The 20403-nt window shown below is 43.8% G+C and overlaps 1 protein-coding gene across 2 annotated transcripts in view; it reads left to right on the forward strand.

Moving 5' to 3' along the window:
• Positions 1–20160, forward strand: part of PPP1R21 (protein phosphatase 1 regulatory subunit 21) — a 47090-nt gene extending 26930 nt beyond the window's left edge. For both annotated transcript variants that reach the window (XM_081188536.1, XM_081188537.1), the window contains exons 15-22: positions 1584–1736; positions 3247–3339; positions 5543–5791; positions 7043–7075; positions 7982–8098; positions 9190–9288; positions 13330–13458; positions 18589–20160. In XM_081188536.1, coding sequence (XP_081044662.1) covers positions 1584–1736; positions 3247–3339; positions 5543–5791; positions 7043–7075; positions 7982–8098; positions 9190–9288; positions 13330–13458; positions 18589–18618 — 903 coding nt within the window. In that variant the 3' untranslated portion in view covers positions 18619–20160. The remainder of the gene's footprint in view (positions 1–1583; positions 1737–3246; positions 3340–5542; positions 5792–7042; positions 7076–7981; positions 8099–9189; positions 9289–13329; positions 13459–18588) is intronic.
• Positions 20161–20403: the final 243 nt, after the last annotated feature.

The raw sequence follows: 20403 nt of genomic DNA on the forward strand, positions 1-20403 counted from the left end.
CTGCCTAAATCAGCATTGTGAAACTAACACGAGCCTGCAGCCCCTCTATGATGTATCTGTATCTAAATTCATGCAAAAGTTCCCTTTTATTGTCACAAATTGGGAATCTTTATAAAGGAGAAAGTTGTTGTTCTTGTGATGGATTCCTTGAGGGTAAAGCTTAGGTAGTATAAAATTGTGCAGCCAGAAAGTATGTTCATAAGAACGCAGCGACATAAGAGCCCCACAGGATCAGACCAGTGACCCATCTAGTCTGGCATCCTGTTCTCACAGTAGCCAACCAGATGCCTGTGGGAAGCCCCAAAGCAGGGCATGAGTGCAGAAGCACTCAGTTGTGACTCCCAGCAACTGGTATTCAGAGACACACTGCCTCCAGTATTGGAGGGAGGAGAACAACAACAACAACAACAGCAACAATTTATTTATACCCCGCCTACCTATCTGGCTAGGTTTCCCCAGCCACTCTGGGTGGCTTCCAACAAAATATTAAAATACAATAGTGCGTCAAACATTAAAAGCTTCCCTAAACAGGCTGCCTTCAGATGTCTTCTAAAAATCTGGTAGTTGTTTTTCTCTTTGACATCTGGTGGGTGGGCGTTGCACAGGGCGGGTGCCACTACTGAGAAGGCCCTCTGACTGGTTCCCTGTAACTTGGCTTCTTGCAGTGAGGGAACCGCCAGAAGGCCCTTGGCACTGGACCTCAGCGTCCGGGCAGAATGATGGGGGTGGAGGCTCCTTCAGGTATACTGGACCGAGGCCGTTTAGGGCTTTAATGGTCAGCACACACTTTGAATTGTGCCTCAAAACGTACTGGGAGCCAATGTAACCATCACTGCTTTGAAATGTCCCCCCCCCCCACACCCAGAATCAAGCAATATATAGTTTTAAAGAAATAAATGAATAGTAGTCATTGATGGCTTTATCATTAATGGATTTGTGTTATCTTTTTAAACCAGCAAAGCTAGTTGCCGTCACATCACCTTGGAGCAAAATCCATGGTTTAAAATGTGGGCTGTGTGAAGAAATATTTCATTTTCACTGTCCTGAATCTCTTAACAGCTCAGATGGGTTTGGTTTTCTAGCATTACAGTGGTACCTCGGGTTACATACGCTTCAGGTTACAGACTCTGCTAACCCAGAAATAGTACCTTGGGTTAAGAACTTTGCTTCAGGATGAGAACAGAAATCGTGCTCTGGTGGCGCGGCAGCAGCAGGAGGCCCCATTATCTAAAGTGGTGCTTCAGGTTAACAACAGTTTCAGGTTAAGAACGGACCTCCGGAACCAATTAAGTACTTAACTTGAGGTACCACTGTATATGAGGAGGGAACCTTCACTGTAGGCATGACCTTGCACACCTCTGCCATGTCATGCCATGTCCCCACAACTCACAAAAACAAACCTAAAAAGCCGCAAATGCTGCAACCCGCTGTTTATCTAAAATGTAAGCAAATGGTTCCGAGCTCCTTGTGATTTTGCTGAAGTAGGGTGAAGTGGAACACATAATCTCAGGACTCTCTCTGCATCTCATTCTTCTAGCTGCAAACTTGCCCAGTATTTTAAATCTCTGCATTTGTATGTTTAGGTTGCTTCATTCTTCAGCAATAACTTAGACTGCTTCACTGCATCGCTGAGCTATGGGCCTAAGGGAGGAATGGAGTTTATCAACCCCCTCTCGGCGGAGTGCATGCTTCAGTACAAGAAGAAAGCAGCTGCTTACATGAGATTGCTGAAGAAGGTTTGTGCCTGCTCAAGAACAATAGCTGTAGCGCAGTGACTTGGATCCCTTGGACACGCTCTAAAAATCCTTTTGATGTGGGATTGGATTCTCTCCGCCCATGAAGAAGTGGTTCTTTGTTGCTGATGAAATCATTTTTTGTTCCCGAGCTGTATACTTGCTTGGGGCAGAGCTGCAGGAAAGATTGTGGAGCGTGATGATTGTTGAATAAATACGAGACCAGTATACAGCAGCCTTTGCGCTCTCTGTTTATGGAAATATGGCTGGGTGGGGCAGGCTGTATGGATGGAATGTCATTATTAGTCTGCGTGGAAAAATCTGGGCAGGGTGGTCTCACAGCTTAGTAGTCGAATAGAGATGATGGACATTTGTTAGCAGGACAGGATCAATATGTTTGCATAGGCCAAGGTTTGTTTGGGGATGGAGCTAATTAGGAGTTTAGCGTAACTAGAGCTGTTGAAAAGTTTGATGAGGCCACTGCAGGCTTATTGTCTTCCTTGTCTCACTGGTACCAGAGAGTGGGAGGGACATGAGTGCATCTTTTATTATGCCACAAATTTCAATCTTGGGCTACTTTGGGACTGTGGAGTTTCTGTAGTTTTCTAAGCCACAGACTTGCATTGTAGGACTAGAACCCTTCTCCTTGCACAGAACCCCGCCACATCCCATCATGTCACACTTTAAACAAAATATGGAGGAGCACTCAAACACTGTATAAAGTTCACTCCACCTCTTCTCTGAAGTGGTGTGGTTCAGTGGCAAATAAATCACATGAATGTGCTGACTTGTGTTTTTTCAGTCCCAAACTAGTCTAATGAAGTGTGAATTGCGATGAAAAATTAAAAACTCAAGCCGCTGTAAGTTAGTTGATTGCTTGTGGGTGTGGGTGGGTGAGGTTTTTGCTTATAGCTGGAAAAAAAGTGACAGTGGAGGCAGCTCCCAAATTTTAGTTCAGTTGAGTGGGATTCTTGGTCATTAGCTAGGGGCTGCTAGGACAGACGTGTTGCATGCTGACTCCCGTAGCATCCCATTAGACTCCTTGTCACCCTGTTTCAGCCTCTCTCTTACTATTTTCACACCATCCTAATCCCACCCCCTTCTTTCTGCCTGCTGCCAGCATCTCCCACAACTCTTTTGTTACCTTCATGCTTATATGACAGAACTTCTGATGGTGTTTCCAGCTGAAAAACCTGCCGTCCGAATGACATGCAGCTGTTTTCATTCATTGTTTGAGATCCGGTCCACGCATGGAATGCACAGTGGCCTTCCTCTGTTGCTTTCTGCCCAAGGCACTTTAGAGCAATGCTGCAGCTGTGTGTTTTCTCTTTGTTCTTTGCCTCCCCCCCTCCAAAAGTGTAATATACCAGGCGCTGATCTCTGCCACCAAGGGCCTGGAAAGCATCAACAAATACTTTTGCTAGCGAGGGAGGGAGGGCAAGCGGGCGGGGGAACTTAACGCTTCCCATATGTAACCCAACTCACTGAAGTCATGTATATCTTTTGGCTCTAGCCATGTTGCGATTCAGTGCCTTATGAAGAGGCCTTGGCCAACCGCAGAGTTCTTCTGAGTTCCACGGAGAGCAGAGAAGGCCTTGCACAGCAGGTATTCAGTCGTCCGACACGTAGCTGTTCCTAAGCTTAGTGCGCTCACTGAAACTGTATTAAATTTGATAGTCTCACTGTCCTAACGTCATTTAATGCTCATGGCAATGCATCTCTAAATAGGGAATTGATGGGTGAGTGTTTGCAAACTGTGCCAATTTTGAATTTGTTCCTTTGTAAGCCTGATCCACACATTATTATTATTATTATTATTATTATTATTATTATTATTATTATTATTATTATACCTCACCAGCCACTCTGGGTGGCATCCAATACAAAGAAAATTTTTATTTTGTATTTACATACTTACTTTTGATGGATTTTTTCCACAAGATGTGTACCTGTAAACAAAATATTAGTAAAAAAAAGTAGTTTCTAAATGCATTTTATTTTAAAATATTTTAAAAACAAATTTGAATAAGTTATCGAGTCAAAAAATGCATCACAAGATTTGTGGTGTGTGAAATTTGGAGGATAATGATGTTAGTTTGCACAGTGTGTATTGGGTTTAAGGTAAAGGTAAAGGTACCCCTGCCCGTACGGGCCAGTCGTGTCTGACTCTAGGGTTGTGCGCCCATCTCACTCAAGAGGCCGGGGGCCAGCGCTGTCTGGAGACACTTCCGGGTCACGTGGCCAGCATGACAAAGCTGCACTGGCGAGCCAGCACCAGCGCAGCACACGGAAACGCCGTTTACCTTCCCGCTAGAAAGCGATACCTATTTATCTACTTGCACTTAAGGGTGCTTTTGAACTGCTAGGTGGGCAGGAGCTGGGACTGAAAGACGGGAGCTCACCCCGCCGCGGGGATTCGAACTGCCGACCATGCGATCGGCAAGCCCTAGGCGCTGAGGTTTAGTTTGCATTAAAAATTCGCAAAGACTGAATATCTCAAGCATCCCTTGTCTAACTAGTGAAAGGGTTATGCTTGGCTCTAGACTTCTGCATGCAATCCAGGCTTGAGAGTGCAGAACAAGCCTGCCATAAAGCTCAGTAGCACTGTCTGATATGGTTATTCTTCTCTACATGTGACGGCTTGGATCAAATCTCTGATTATCTGCTGTCCTACTTTGCATCCACCTTTCTTTGGCCTCAGGCTTATTGTAAAAAAGAAAAAAGGAAGGTCAAATGTGTATGAAATTGGACATTCCCCCCCACCAGAACTCAGCAGACAGAAAAGGCGAATGGACGCAAAGCTTTTTTTTATTGGCATGCATTCTCTGTTTATTTTGTGTCATCTTATTGCTGGTGGGGTGAGTGAAGAGAACCTCTAACACAAATGGTGCTGTTGTCAGGTCTATTTGCTGCCAAACATGTTGTCCAGCTTGGAAATTTGGCTTCAGGAACCAGGTTTCCAGCTAGATGGCCAGTTGACCTAGTGGCTAAAAGCCCAAAGTTGATCTCTGAGTAGTCCTCTTGCAGTTCGTAATTCTCTCCAATTCATGTTGCGCTAGAATTTAATTCAAGCTGTTCTATAAAATGGCTAGTAAATAGATAGGAATACATAATGTGAACCCCCAAATATATTTCTTCCTCTGGCTTTTGGAGAATAATGTAAAACCACAACACTTATCCAGGGTGAATACTCTATTTAGCCAAACTTGTCATAGTTGCATGGAAGCCAGTCTAATGGACTTGGGCTATGCTCTTCTAGGATGTTTAAAAATAAACCTTTATCTCCTTAGTTTGTAAAACTTTATCTGGTCTGTCACCGCAGGCATCCGTTTCCTCCATTTTGCAGATGAATTTGTTTGGTTCATATATTCAGCTGTGCATCTTGCACATTACGCTATCTTAAGTTTACATTCTTAAGTGAAGGAAACATTATTTGTTTAAAGGTTTGCAAAAATGTGAGCTGCCTGTCACATCCTGAGTTTCATATGGGTTCCTTGCTCTCTTCCATTTTTCTATTCCCTCCTGTGTTTTTCCCCTGTTTTTAAATAGCCAGAATCGCAGCACTCAGATGGAAACCTTCCTTACAGTTTTTGGCATTATGGATGGCAGAAAATTTTCAGTGCAAGCTGTGAGTCTGCAGGGCACACATTTAAGCATGTCAAAGCTACAGGTTGTTGCTTTTGTTGCCTTTTCTCTGCTCCAGATACAACCTGCTCAAGCAATGATTCAACTTGCTATGCATACACTTTTAGATACCCTTTAACTTCCCATTTGTTCACTTCACGGTGCTAATTCTTGCTGTTCTCTAGGTCCAGCAGAGCTTAGAGAAGATTACAAAACTGGAGCAGGAGAAAGAACACTGGATGCTGGAGGCCCAGCTGGCCAAAATTAGGTTGGAGAAAGAAAACAAAAGAGTAAGCGATAAGCTCAGAAACTCTGTGGGCAACCAGAGGATTGAGGCAACCCAGGAAAGCCTCTTCACACTGAATGCAGATGAACAGGAGAAGGAGGATGCTGCAGAGAAGGCTTTGAGGGAACCAGTTCAAACTGCAAGTCTTGTAAGTGCACCTTACTCCCAGTGATGTAGGTTGGAAATTGGGCAACTGGAATGACTACAATACTAGCTAAATCTAAAATTAACATTGGAATTAACATTTTTCAGGCGAGTGACCCTAGAAACCGCATATATATTCATGTACACAGCTCTCGTGGCCTTCGTTCTCCTCAAAAAAGTCACCCCAAACCCTGAATAATGTAATGGGAGTGAATATAATTGAATTCTCAGGTCCTAAAGTGTTTACAAGTATAAAAGAGGAACTCCAGTTTAATGTAGGTTAGCATCTCTGTGCTGAATGTGGTGCATGGAAGGCAGGGGTGGGAGGGAAGCAAGTGGCCACAAGGTTCATCCACGATGCCTTGAACAAAACGCCTAAATGTGGCCAACCTGTCTTGATTTTATCTCACATTTGTTTTCCTCTTTTCCACTGAAAAGCTCAGCACAACATGAATGAAGTAACACCATTTTATTCTAGACTGAGAAATATCCACTTGCCCAAGGTCACCAAGTGAGCTTCATGGCAGGGATTCAGATCCCAGGTGTCCCTTTGTGATACCACACTGGTTCTGTTACTTTGGACGGTGTTCAAAATGGTTTTTTTCTGTCCAGAGTTTGATGTTTTCAGCCAGGACTTCATTAGGGTAAATTCCATCCTGGTCCCCTATCTTGAAAACCTTCATTTCACCTTGGTAAAGCTTTCATGCAGCAGCAGAACTAAACTTTTTGGTGCTAAGGTGTGGGATTTGTGATCTTGCCCATATCAATCAATCAATCAATCAATCAATCAGTCAATGTTTATTATGGCAAACAGCCAGCTCACCCATGTCAAATACCTGGTAATCTGATATATTAAACCCAAGTAATGTTACATAGGCCTTAGAGTTGGAAATTATGCATGTTGACATTTCTGAGTGTATTTTAGGATTCCGTGTTTGTTTGGAACTGATACACTTGCAAGCTGATCCCACTGAATAGTTTTTCATTTTTATTGGGGGGAAACACCATGGGCAAAGTTTAAGTTGCCCATGTTGAAGCCCCATTGATTCCAGTGAGGAAAGGGGGAGCATATACTTATCTTTCATAGTAAGATTAGTGCAGCTTAATAAAAGTAATCACCTTTTTCAAACTTTGGAGCAAAAGCCAGTTAAACTTACTTTGGAGCCATTGAAACCAACTTCATTTAAATGAACTTTAGAATCAGAAAATGAATGTACTACTTTGAGCTGATTCTGTCATCCTAATATTTTTCTAGGTCGGGATGTTGATAACCACTGAAAATGAAGAGGTATGTTTTTTAATATGACAGAGTCGTGCTGGCATAATTTTTAAGCTAAACTGTATGGAGTTGTGCTAAAGTGACCCCTTTACAACTGTGTGCTCCTGGTCAAAACACTGTAATGTAAAAATATCCCTCTGGGATGGGGCCTTCCAGATCTTGGACTTCCAACTCTTGTCAGGTTTAGCCAGCATTGTCAATGAATAGCAAGTGATGGGAGTTGTAGTCCAAAAAGATATGCAGAGCCAAAGATTCCCTGTCTCTGATGTAGCTGCTGTTCAGTTTACTTTGTCAGATGAACTGTACCCTTTCCCACCATTTCTTTGGTCTTAATCTTCCTTGCTTCTTGACATTTTGGTGCAGAATTCCACTTCCTGACTGTTTATCTGGGGCAGTGGCAATTACATTACTGCAATCTACACTGGTCCTTTCCCCGCACCCCATCCCTCATTTTGAGCTCACTTCATATATGCTGCTTCATATATGATGTTGTTAATGTCCTCTTGTTGTGCTGCCATTGGGAGAAAAGGCAGGATATATGTACGAGGAAATGAATAAATACATTTTATGACATTTCCTATTCTGCCAGGAGCTTATCTTGCTGTTATTATGGAAACATGTGATACTCCAGGAAATGGTGGAGTGCAGTTTGACAGCAATGTTGTTGACTGTCCCAGTTATCAATAGGAGAACTTGCCCCATCTCTCCCCTTGCCACGACCAACTGCTGATGGATTAGAGCAGTCTCCATCTAATCTGGTATCCATGTTATAACAATGGCCAGACAGATATCACTGGCAAAGCATGCAGATAATGACCTTCTTGTGTTTGCTTCCTGCATCTAGTACTAAGATGCATGCTGCCTCTGCACATGAATCGTAATAGCTAATAACTATTCTTATGTTACCCTTTGTAGGCCCCAGAAGCCGACACCCGGGAAGACTTGATAAAGAACCATTACATGGCAAGAATAGTGGAGCTTACATCTCAGTTGCAGCTGGCTGACAGCAAGTCTGTACATTTCCACGCAGAGGTGAGTGCGCGAGTGCTTTCCTACTTTGAAAATGCAAACTTTGTCTTACAGTGAAGGTTCCCTTTCTGCACTGGAGTATATGATAAGTGACTTCATTCCACCATCTGCAGCTGCAGGGCTTTTTGAAGCTTCAGCTTTTACAAGCAGGCAATCCCCTCTTAGTTTTGGAAATACAGTGGTACCTCGAGTTAAGTACTTAATTTGTTCGGGAGGTCCGTTCTTAACCTGAAACTGTTCTTAACCTGAAGCACCACTTTAGCTAATGGGGCCTCCTGCTGCTGCCGCACCGCCGGAGCATGATTTCTGTTCTCATCCTGAAGCAAAGTTCTTAACACCCAAGGTACTATTTCTGGGTTAGCAGAGTCTGTAACCTGAAGCGTATGTCACCTAAAGCGTATGTAACCCGAGGTACCACTGTACTACAGTGAATGAAGATACAGTGGACGCTCAGGTTGCGAATGTGATCCGTGCAGGATGCACGTTCGCAACCTGCAGCGGTGCGTCTGTGCATGCGCGGCTTGTGATTTGGCACTTCTGCACATGTGCAAAGCGCGATTTAGCACTTCTGCGCATGCGTGGCCGCCGAAACTCGGAAGTAATCTGTTCCAGACCGGGTTTCAGCGGTCCATAACCTGAAAAAACACAACCTGAAGCGTCTGTAACCCGAGGTATGACTGTATTGCGGCTCAGTCAATAATGTGATCTGTAATCTTACTGAGGAACGGCTGCAGCCTAGTCATAGAGCTCACTTGCTTTGCGTGCGGAAGGTCCAAAGTTCAGTCCATCCAGCAGCTCCAGCTAGAGCTGGGAATAGACCCTGCTTGAAATCCTGAAGAGCCACTGGGCTAGATGGACCAGGTGTTTGGAGAAAACAGTTGAGACATAAATTTGCCGTGTGGCCTTGAGGAGCGCTGAGTCCCATATGTAAAATGGGGGAAACAACCTACCTCACCAGGCTGATGTGATGAATGAGTGAAGGGCAGTAAAGCCCCCACTGTATGAGTGAAGGTGCTATTGATTTTTAAATAATAGTTGTCTGCATAAAAGACGGCCTAAATAAACTAACATGGCTTATTTGTGTGTGTTGGCAGTGCCGGGCACTTGCAAAGCGTCTCGCTCTGACTGAGAAATCTAAAGAATCATCACTGGAAGAGGTGAGACAGGCTAGACAGAGCATCACCAGGTTGCAGGTAAGTTTGTTTAACCACATGGCTCTGTGTGTGCATTAGAGTTGTGCATGGCCACCTTGATCTGGGGCCTGAACCAACCTGGAACAACCTAGGACAAAGCATGGGAAATAAACAAGATGAGCTTGAGCTCTTGGTACAGCAAACTAAATATGACATAATAGGCATCACTGAAACCTGGTGGGATAAGTCCCACGATTGGAATGTAATAATGGGGGGATACAATCTATTTCAGAGAAACAGACCAGACAAGAAAGGAGGAGGAGTGGCGTTATATGTCAGGGATGTGTATACCTGTGAAGAGATCCAAGATTTAGAACCTCAAAGCCAATGTGAGAGCATTTGGGTCAAAATTAAGGGAGAGAAGAATAACAGAGACCTCATTGTGGGAGTTTACTATAGATCCCCAAGCCAAACGGAGGACATAGATGATGCCTTCCTGGAACAGATGGCCAAGCATGCAAAAGGAAGGGAGATAGTAGTAATGGGGGACTTCAATTACCCGGATATTTGTTGGGCGTCAAACTCAGCCAAGAGCATAAGGTCAAACAGATTCCTCACTGGCCTTGCAGACAACTTCATTGTCCAGAAAGTGGGAGAAGCAACAAGAGGAACAGCCATTTTAGATCTGGTCCTAACCAATGTTGATGACCTGGTTAGTGGGGTAGAAGTGGAAGGATCATTAGGCGCGAGTGATCATGCTCTTCTGAAGTTTACTATACAGCGGAAAGGAGCAGCCAAGCATACTAGGACTCAATTTCTTGACTTTAAGAAAGCCGACTTCATAAAACTTAGGGAAGTGCTGGGTGAGATCCCATGGACAGCAATACTAAAAGGAAAGGGAGTTCATGATGGCTGGGAGTTTGTTAAGAGGGAGATAGTAAAAGCACAACGTCAGGCAATACCAATGAGACGGAAACATGGAAGGTGCCTAAAGAAGCCAGGGTGGCTATCTAAAGAACTTTTAACTGAATTAAGATTAAAAAAGGATGTGTACAAAAAATGGAAAAGGGGGGAAACCACCAAAGAGGAATTCAAACAAATAGCCAGCACGTGTAGACACAAAGTCAGAAAAGCTAAAGCACAGAATGAACTCAGGCTTGCTAGAGAGGTTAAAAGCAACAAAAAAGGCTTTTATGGGTATGTTCGTAGCAAAAGGAAGAACAAAGAAACAGTGGGGTCACTCAGAGGAGAAGATGGTGAAATGCAAACAGGGGACACAGAAAGGGCTGAACTCCTCAATGCCTTCTTTGCCTCAGTCTTCTCCGATAAAGAAAACAATGCCCGACCTGAAGAATTTGGAGCAAATGATTCAGCAAAGGAAACACAGCCCAGAATAACTAAGGAGACAGTACAAGAATATTTGGCTAGTTTAGATGTATTCAAGTCTCCAGGGCCAGATGAACTGCATCCAAGAGTATTAAAAGAACTGGCAGATGTGATCTCAGAACCACTGGCAGTCATCTTCGAGAAATCCTGGAGAACAGGCGAAGTCCCGGCAGACTGGAGGAGGGCAAATGTTGTCCCTATTTTCAAAAAGGGGAAAAGAGAGGACCCAAATAATTACCGCCCAGTCAGTCTGACATCAATAGCAGGGAAGATTCTGGAGCAGATCATTAAGCAAACAGTCTGTGAGCACCTAGAAAGGAATGCTGTGATCACCAATAGTCAGCATGGATTTCTGAAAAATAAGTCATGTCAGACTAACCTGATCTCATTTTTTGACAGAATTACAAGCCTGGTAGATGAAGGGAACTCAGTGGATATAGCCTACCTTGATTTCAGTAAGGCATTTGACAAGGTGCCCCATGATATTCTTGTAAAGAAGCTGGTAAAATGCGGTCTTGACTCTGCTACCACTCAGTGGATTTGTAACTGGCTGACTGACCGAACCCAAAGGGTGCTCATCAATGGTTCCTCTTCATCCTGGAGAAGAGTGACTAGTGGGGTGCCACAGGGTTCTGTCTTGGGCCCGGTCTTATTTAACATCTTTATCAACGACTTGGCTGATGGACTCAAGGGCATCCTGATCAAATTTGCAGATGACACCAAACTGGGAGGGGTGGCTAACACCCCAGAGGACAGGATCACACTTCAAAACGACCTTGACAGATTAGAGAACTGGGCAAAAACAAACAAGATGAATTTTAACAGGGAGAAATGTAAAGTATTGCACTTGGGCAAAAAAAATGAGAGGCACAAATACAAGATGGGTGACACCTGGCTTGAGAGCAGTACATGTGAAAAGGATCTAGGAGTCTTGGTTGACCACAAACTTGACATGAGCCAACAGTGTGACGCGGCAGCTAAAAAAGCCAATGCAATTCTGGGCTGCATCAATAGGAGTATAGCATCTAGATCAAGGGAAGTAATAGTGCCACTGTATTCTGCTCTGGTCAGACCACACCTGGAGTACTGTGTCCAGTTCTGGGCACCACAATTCAAGAAGGACACTGACAAACTGGAACGTGTCCAGAGGAGGGCAACCAAAATGGTCAAAGGCCTGGAAACGATGCCTTATGAGGAACGGCTAAGGGAGCTGGGCATGTTTAGCCTGGAGAAGAGGAGGTTAAGGGGTGATATGATAGCCATGTTCAAATATATAAAAGGATGTCACATAGAGGAGGGAGAAAGGTTGTTTTCTGCTGCTCCAGAGAAGCGGACACGGAGCAATGGATCCAAACTACAAGAAAGAAGATTCCACCTAAACATTAGGAAGAACTTCCTGACAGTAAGAGCTGTTCGACAGTGGAATTTGCTGCCAAGGAGTGTGGTGGAGTCTCCTACTTTGGAGGTCTTTAAACAGAGGCTTGACAACCATATGTCAGGAGTGCTCTGATGGTGTTTCCTGCTTGGCAGGGGGTTGGACTCGATGGCCCTTGTGGTCTCTTCCAACTCTATGATTCTATGATTCTATGATTCTAGGACTCAACAGATCTGGGCCTTGAACTGAATCCATGGAGATTTCACAGTGTTTTATTAGACTTTTAAGACCCTGACTAAATATATGGAAGGATGGGGTGAGAAGACACAGGCACTCTGCCTATGCATCTCCTTCTCCTCCCCCTTACTCTCTGCTTGAATTAACCCCTTTTGACAGTCCTGGATCACTCTGGGTGGACCTGATCCAGTCTGGGCCTGCCTCAACCCATTCCAGCAGAATTGTGGGTTAACCCTGACTGGTTCAGAATCCAGGATTCGGCCAAAGCGGTTAGCCCTAGTGTGTACAGTGATACCTTGGTTTTCAGACTTAACCCGTTCCAGAAGTCCGTTCCAAAACCAAAGCGTTCCAGAACCAAGGCACCCTTTCCCATAGAATGCAATGCAGAATGGATTAACCCGTTCCAGACTTTTAAAAACAACCCCTAAAACAGCAATTCAACACAGATTTTACTAATGAGACCATTGATCCATAAAATGAAAGCAATAAACAATGTACTACAGTCACACAATCAATCAATCAGTAGCTGAACTGGGTTCCACAGTCACAAAAACAAAACAAAAAAAAGCTACAAAAACAAAATAAATTGCAAAAACAGACAGACCTCAGCGCAACACTCAAAACAGAAGAGTGGCACTCAAATCGAAGTATAACACTCAAAACAGCACATTCGGCTTCCAAAAAAGGTTCGCAAACGAAGTTCCAAGTTGTTTGAGAACCAAGGCATTTGAGAACCAAGGCACCACTGTATATATTATGAGAACCTGTGAGCAAATTTATGTGGACCCTACCCACCACACCCACACCAAAATGTTGCAGAGTAGTTATTTTCTATGCCCACTAGAATGGTTCCAAGCATTAAAAGAGCCAACTCAGTTAAAGGTCAAGGTGTCCTTTTGGATATGGCAAAAGGATATCTCTGATGACCTCCATTCTGCAGTATACTTCAGAGTTCTCCTTGGAAGAAACTTCCTAACTAGGTCTGAGTAAACCGCTATTAACTTTTATTTTGCACTATTCTTGTATTTATACTTGTTTATTTACAAATGTATTTGTGGAAGTTGTGGGATATAAATAAACCGACGATGTCTGTGACCTTTCAGGATGAGTTGACGACGACCAAGAGAAGTTATGAGGATCAGTTAAGCATGATGAGCGACCACCTCTGCAGTATGACCGAAACCTTATCCAAACAACGGGAGGAAATAGATACACTAAAGCTGGCTAGTAAGGTAAGTAATCTTGTTGCGTGGGCTGCAGGCCAGGTTCCCTGCAAGTTGCTAGTATTTCCTATCCTTTCTTGGTCACTTAGGATAGGACACTTACACACACACACACACACACACACACACACACACACACACACACATATATTCCTGGAGTGTGTGCAGGGGCCATGCCAATCTTGTTTTTACATTTTTGGAATAATGTAAATGCAAACGATGATATTTTTCCTTTTAATCTATTCTTTTCTTGCGCTATTCTGCCTCTTTTCTCCCTCATATGCCATTTTCCCTTTTTTCCCCCTTTCCTCACTCCTTGTTTTCTTTTTTCCTGACAAGCAAACGGTCTTGGCTATAAAGTATAATAATATATTTTTAAAAATAATTACTGGGTGTGTCGGATGTTGGGCTATGTCATCTGAAGGATTGCTTCAGTTTCCAAAAGCAACAAATGTGAGATTATATCAGATGGGTTTCTGAATCAATGAAGCCATATACAACAAATGTCTTCTTCTTTTTTTTTAGTTTGAGTTCATAGCTTCTTTCAAGCATGCTTGTCAATTTCTGGTATAATATCACACTAAGAGCTACATGCTGCCTAATTAACTAAATCCCTTTTTAGAGAAGGGCTGGGGAGAGAAGAGCAAAGTGTGAGCTCTTCGTTGGTGGACTAAGGAAAATACTCCTCCTGATTCTCTGTCCATCTCTGCTGTTGCTTAATATCTAGCTGTGTCCAAAGTGTTGTACAGAACATTGAAGATCCCCTACTCAGAAGCCATACAGTTTTTATTAGAAGACAAGGCAGTGATTGTGGGGGGACAGGTTAAGAAATGATATCTAGGATAAAGAATAAAAAGAGGATGAATGGTAAAGAAGTTGCTGGACCTTGAGAATTCACATGGGTACCAAGATGGAAGTAGCTTGGCAAATAAGGGAGGCTGATCAAACCATGTAGTATAGGAGATGGAGAAGTTGAGAACTGGAGCTGGCAGTGGAAGAGGGCTGAATGAGGAATGCGTAGATAAAGGGCCTTGATTGAGTATTGCAGTTGTGAGTCACAGCATTTGGGCAGAGGCCTCAGTTAGGCAGACTGTACAAGGGCAAATAGGCCAATGGTCTGGCCTGGTATGGCAGCTTTATATGTTCATGTGGATTTACAATGGGACACAAATAGGGAAACGTTCACGCAATCCAGTTAGTGGGAATTCTAATTGTCCTGCCCGCTTTTTGTCTTTTCCCGTCCTTCATTTAGATTCTGACAACCAGTTTTCCTACCACATAGTGGCTTTTTGCAGCAAGATATACACACAACTGGAACTAAGTGCGTAATGAGATGGCACAGCCCAATATGGATTTTGCTGGTTTTGAGTTTACCCTTCTGCAGACAGAGGGCCATAGGGACATAGGAAGCTGCCTTATATTGAGTCAGGCCTTTGGTCCATCTCGCTCTGACTTGGTAGAGGTTCTCCAGGATTTCAGGCAGGGTTTCTCCTGGCCCTACCCTGGGGTGCTGGGCACTGAACTTGGGGCCTTCTGCTCGCCCAGCAGATGCTCTGCCGCTGAGCTATGGCCCTTCTTATGGCCTTTTGATATAGAAGTCACACGTTGATACTTTGCAGTACAGCCTTGGGGCATGTGCACTTTCCTCACCCAGCCTATGTGTCCTATTGTTGTTGTTGTTTAGTCGTTTAGTTGTGTCCGACTCTTCGTGACCCCATGGACCAGAGCACGCCAGGCACTCCTGTCTTCCACTGCCTCCCGCAGTTTGGTCAGACTCATGTTTGTAGCTTCGAGAACACTGTCCAACCATCTCGTCCTCTGTCGCCCCCTTCTCCTTGTGCCCTCAATCTTTCCCAACATCAGGGTCTTTTCCAGAGAGTCTTCTCTTCTCATGAGGTGGCCAAAGTATTGGAGCCTCAGCTTCATGATCTGTCCTTCCAGTGAGCACTCAGGGCTGATTTCCTTAAGAATGGATGCGTTTGATCTTCTTGCAGTCCATGGGACTCTCAAGACTCTCCTCCAGCACCATAATTCAAAAGCATCAATTCTTCGGCGATCAGCCTTCTTTATGGTCCAGCTCTCACTTCCATACATCACTACTGGGAAAACCATGGCTTTAACTATACGGACCTTTCTTGGCAAGGTGATGTCTCTGCTTTTTAAGATGCTGTCTAGGTTTGCCATCGCCTTTCCCCCAAGAAGCAGGCGTCTTTAATTTCGTGACTGCTGTCACCATCTGCAGTGATCATGGAGCCCAAGAAAGTAAAATCTCTCACTGCCTCCATTTCTTCCCCTTCTATTTGCCAGGAGGTGATGGGCCCTATTAGGAAGGAGCAGTTTAGTATTAGTAGTAGTTCGTACAGGCTATGTAAAGTATAGTGTTTTTGCACCTGCATGCGCTAACAGTATTTCTGCTTGATGCTTCTGTTTAGTATCAGCACTGTTCTGGATGCCACTTAGAATGCAGCAGTGATATGCTAGTGGAGGAGACTTAGTCAGAGACTACCCCCTCAGTCTCCAAAGGCGAGCGGAAAGGATGAGAGTTTGGTTTTGGGTTTTTTTGTGTGTTTTTTTTATTAAAAAAAGGGTTTTAAAAACACATTTATAGGCTGCCCTTTTCCAAGTACTTGATACAGTATTGCCAGAGGTTATGGCAATAGGATGGGAATTGATGCTAGAGGGTATGGAACAGGCTTTTCAGGGTCAGGAGAAGCTTTCCAGATGAAGTAATTCTGAAAGAAGCAAGAGAAATGGCTTAATGGATGGGAGGCTGTTCTAGCCCATACATGACTCCTCCTGAAATGCTGAAGCCTTGTTGATGACGGGCAGGAAGCTTGTGTAGAGCAATCAATTCATGAGTCATGAGTTTTTACATGGAGTGGAGGGGGAGAGAGACAGACTGTTGTTAAAAGACCTTGCCCTTGGCTAGCACACTCGGTTGGAGAGCACTCAGAAACAAATTGCAGGCTGATCAGTGGGAAATCAGATTCCTGGGGGAAGAAGCAATGGGTGAGCCTATGCAGGAAAAGTTTGAGCCCCATACATAGATACAGGAGCATGCCTTAATATTGCCTACACAGACTGGCAGCAGCTCTCCAGGGTTTTAGGCAGGAGTCTCTCTCAGGCCTAGCTAGAGATACTGGGGATTGAACCTGGGACCTTCTGCAAGCAAAACATAAGCTCTGCTACTGAGCTACAGCCCTTCCCTTGGGGAACACCAACAGAGGTCCCCTCCCCACAAATCTCAGTGATTGGGCTGGGATATAAGGAATCAGATACTCTGGACCCAAGTAGTGAAGCACCTTGTAAATGAATACAAAAATCTTAGACCTGGCCTGATAACAAATGGCCAGCGAGTGCCTATTTTTATTTATGCATTACCTACATGGTAGAATGGGACGCGGCTGGAGCTGAGGTCTAAACCGCAGAGCCTACGGCTTGCCGATCGGAAGGTTGGTGGTTCAAATCCCTGCGACGGGGTGAGCTCCCGTTGTTCGGTCCCTGCTCCTGCCAACCTAGCAGTTCGAAAGCATGTCAAAGTGCAAGTAGATAAATAGGTACCGCTCCGGCGGGAAGGTAAACGGCGTTTCTGTGCGCTGCTCTGGTTCGCCAGAAGCAGCTTAGTTATTCTGGCCACATGACCCGGAAGCTGTATGCCGGCTCCCTCGGCCAATAAAGTGAGATAAGCGCCTCAACCCCAGAGTCGTCCGTGACTGGACCTAATGGTCAGAGGTCCCTTTGCCTTTTTACATGGTAGAATAATCACTTTCCAGCTTCAATCCCCTCCTCGAACATCGCCTCTGTTCCATGAAATCTTTGTCTTTACTCCTGTAATGCCCCCACCCCAAAACTGAAATGCAGCCAAAGTACTGTAAACTAAGGGCAGACAGAAATTAGAGGAGAGAATCGGCTGGTAGATCTCTGGGCATTTGCAGTAGATCAGAAAGAGTTTCTTGACTACAAGAAAGCATTCTATATTAGTTTCCCTTCTCTGATCTGTTGTAACTCAGGTTTGTTCATGCATGTGTTTGTTATCATCCCAGATTATGGCTCGTGGGATGCAGGATGTGATTGGCTTTGCCCTCTGAACCAACATATTTTACCTTACTGCAACCCCTATGTTTACCATTTTTCACTTGACTACTATTGAAGGACCCTAGGGTTGTATTAAGTGTAGTGTTAAGCAGATCGTTCTATCAGTGCAGGTACCCTTGATTGTCTTATCCTGCATGAGGCTTGGTTAGAAGCCTTTTCTTCTTGTTAAAACTGACATTTTTCCCCATAAAGAGATAAGATTCTGTTTTACTAGAATTTCACCAATGTGTGCACAAAACACAATGTACAATGTGTACAATGTACAAAGCAGGAGTCCATACTAAGGGTCTCTAAAATACTAATGTCCAACTTATCTGTGATGCATGATCCTTTTTGTAAACCATTTTGATATTTTTAAAAATCAAATGGTATATTAAATAGAAGTATGAATGAATGAATGAATGAATGAATGAATGCACGCACTGCATGCAGGTGATGTTGGATCAGGCCAGGGAATTATTTGCAGGAACCCCAGTGACCCACAAGCATTAGGCAATCTCCTAGAAACAAGTATTTTGAAATTCTTAGAAAATATAATAAATGGAATGGCCCCTTTTCTCAGAATGGCCTACAATCCAGCAGAGGGTTCTGGTTGGTGGAAGTGTGTGTGCGACAGTTTGTAATATCCCCCCCCCCCCCCAGTTCCCAATCCCTTTGTAGTACCTCCTTTGACAGTTTCAGAGCATTCCCCAACTTTTGGGTGGAGCAGCACAAGGAGTTTCAGGGGAAGAGTAAAATTCTGCTGCTCACAGGATGCTCCCTTCATTGGAAGAGAACTCAGGATCTAAGTCTCTAGTGTGGGGCATTGGCATTTTAGTTGTTACTTTGAGGGACATATTTACAGTAATGTGATCCACCTTCAGTCCTAGGGATATCTGTTGTTTTTTACAGATTAATAGAAAAATGGGAAAGATCTCTGCTTGGCCCTGAAGAGCTGCTGCAGTAAGGCTACTAGGCAGAAGTGTGCCAGATGGACAAATTGCCTGACCGCAATAGGCAGCATCCTATGTTCTGCTGATCTCCTGTGTTCTCTTTTTGATCTAGGGAAATTCCAAGAAGAACAAAAGTCGATAGTATTGGTCGTCCAACTGACCTTTGGATGTTGCTGATGCACAGAAACACAGATGCCGAAACTGATGTTCAGCTGGCAAAATGCCTCTTGGACTGGACATGGCTGCAGTGGTGGGATTACCAGTGTTTGATTTGGTGTTGCATTTGGATTTGAGACAGCACCAGATTTGGTTGCCAGTGTAATGCAAACTGGACTTGGCGTGTTCAGTAGAGCAGATGGGGAAAAATAGGCACTCCATGGATAACTTGCATAGGAATGAACCATAACTTTTTACCATACCACTTTGTAACTGCTTTTAGTTTCCTTGTACAAACTTCTAAGATTTTGTATATTTGAGTGCATATTGAGATGAACAAATCTGACACCGGTGTGGTACTTGTCTCTTTCTGCCTAAGAGGTTGTCATTCCTACCCGTCCATTCCTTTCTGTGAATTAAAAGAAGAAGAAGCCCAGAGCTATCAGTGTTTTTCAGTGATGTCCACCTGTGCAGTTATTGTAAAAAAAAACATACTACTGATTCCGGTCTTCTCTTCTAGACTAGCTTAGATTGCCTTAGAGAGGCAGTCTCAGTACATTTATATTGAAGCATTCAATGCGGCTGTGACTATTCATATTAACTGTAATGAACTATTAAAAGTGTACAGTAGTGGTCCTTTTTTTAAAAATCAAGTGCAGAAAGTGGGCCAAAGAAGGTGTTCTTGAATCGTGCTGAAGGGTGATATTTTGTCTGTTTCTGTTTGTCACTTTTCTCATAAGCCGGTGATAGAGAAATGACTGTCCACAGCTGGAGGAAGATGTGAGAAAAACAAACAGTGCTGACAAGTGGCTTCTTGCAAAGACCTTTCATTTCAATAGGAGTGGGACTACGCATGATGGGCCATCACTATTTCTGTTTCAAACGCAGCTTGTTGCATTGAAGCAGGCTAAGAAATCACTGAATCAGCAAAGCTGTGCAGAGAAGAGCTGGTTCAAATACTGATGTAAACCTTCACGTGGGTCTGTGGTGCTCTTCTTTTGGAGCCTGCCTGCCTCCCCCATCTGCAACCACATAGTAACTTGCCCGTTTTAAAAACTTCCTTTTTCCTCTTGAGGGGTGGGGTGGAGATTCTTTCGCATGGTCACCCGAGTTTCACATTACAACTTCCATGTGGCAACGTAGGCTCTTTATTCCTGAAATGCAGCAATGCCTTGCTGCTTGAAGCTTACCTTGGCACTTTCAAAGTCTGAGCCAGTCCCTTGCTGAACATTGTTCTGTGGCATTTTGGAATCGCCCAAATGACGTCTTGGTGTTCTAAAAATTTATTCCCGTTCCAAGTTTTCTTCCTTGGGAAGATTTTTGACACTAACCTGAGGTCTTTTCAACACAGTATTCCATGGGAGTTCCTCGCCATTCACAAGAAACTCCACTACTGAATATTTCACAATGAACTACTTCTGTAGCCCCGTAAGAAATAGTAGCTGTCCTATGTTCAAGGGTTACTTCATTGTATCAACCATGTCAATGTGTATTACGAGCATAGAATAAATATACTGCCATGTTAAAACTTTCGCTGTCAGACTTTTATGTTTGTGTGCTCCTGTGTTAGATGTGGTTTTGAGCAAAACTGCCTTTGGACATGTCTGTGTGTCCTGACTTTTAATGGTTTTTAAGATTTATAGCTGCAGTGTTAAAGATAATACTGTATGACTAAGCACTGGTTAGTGGGAGGATGGAAGATTGAATGTTGAAAGGCAGTGTGTTTTGAAAAAGATTACTGCACTCAATGGTTAATTTTAAACCACTGCTT

This window comes from Podarcis bocagei (genome assembly GCF_964188305.1).
Source record: "Podarcis bocagei genome assembly, chromosome: 3".
NCBI lineage: Eukaryota > Metazoa > Chordata > Lepidosauria > Squamata > Lacertidae > Podarcis > Podarcis bocagei.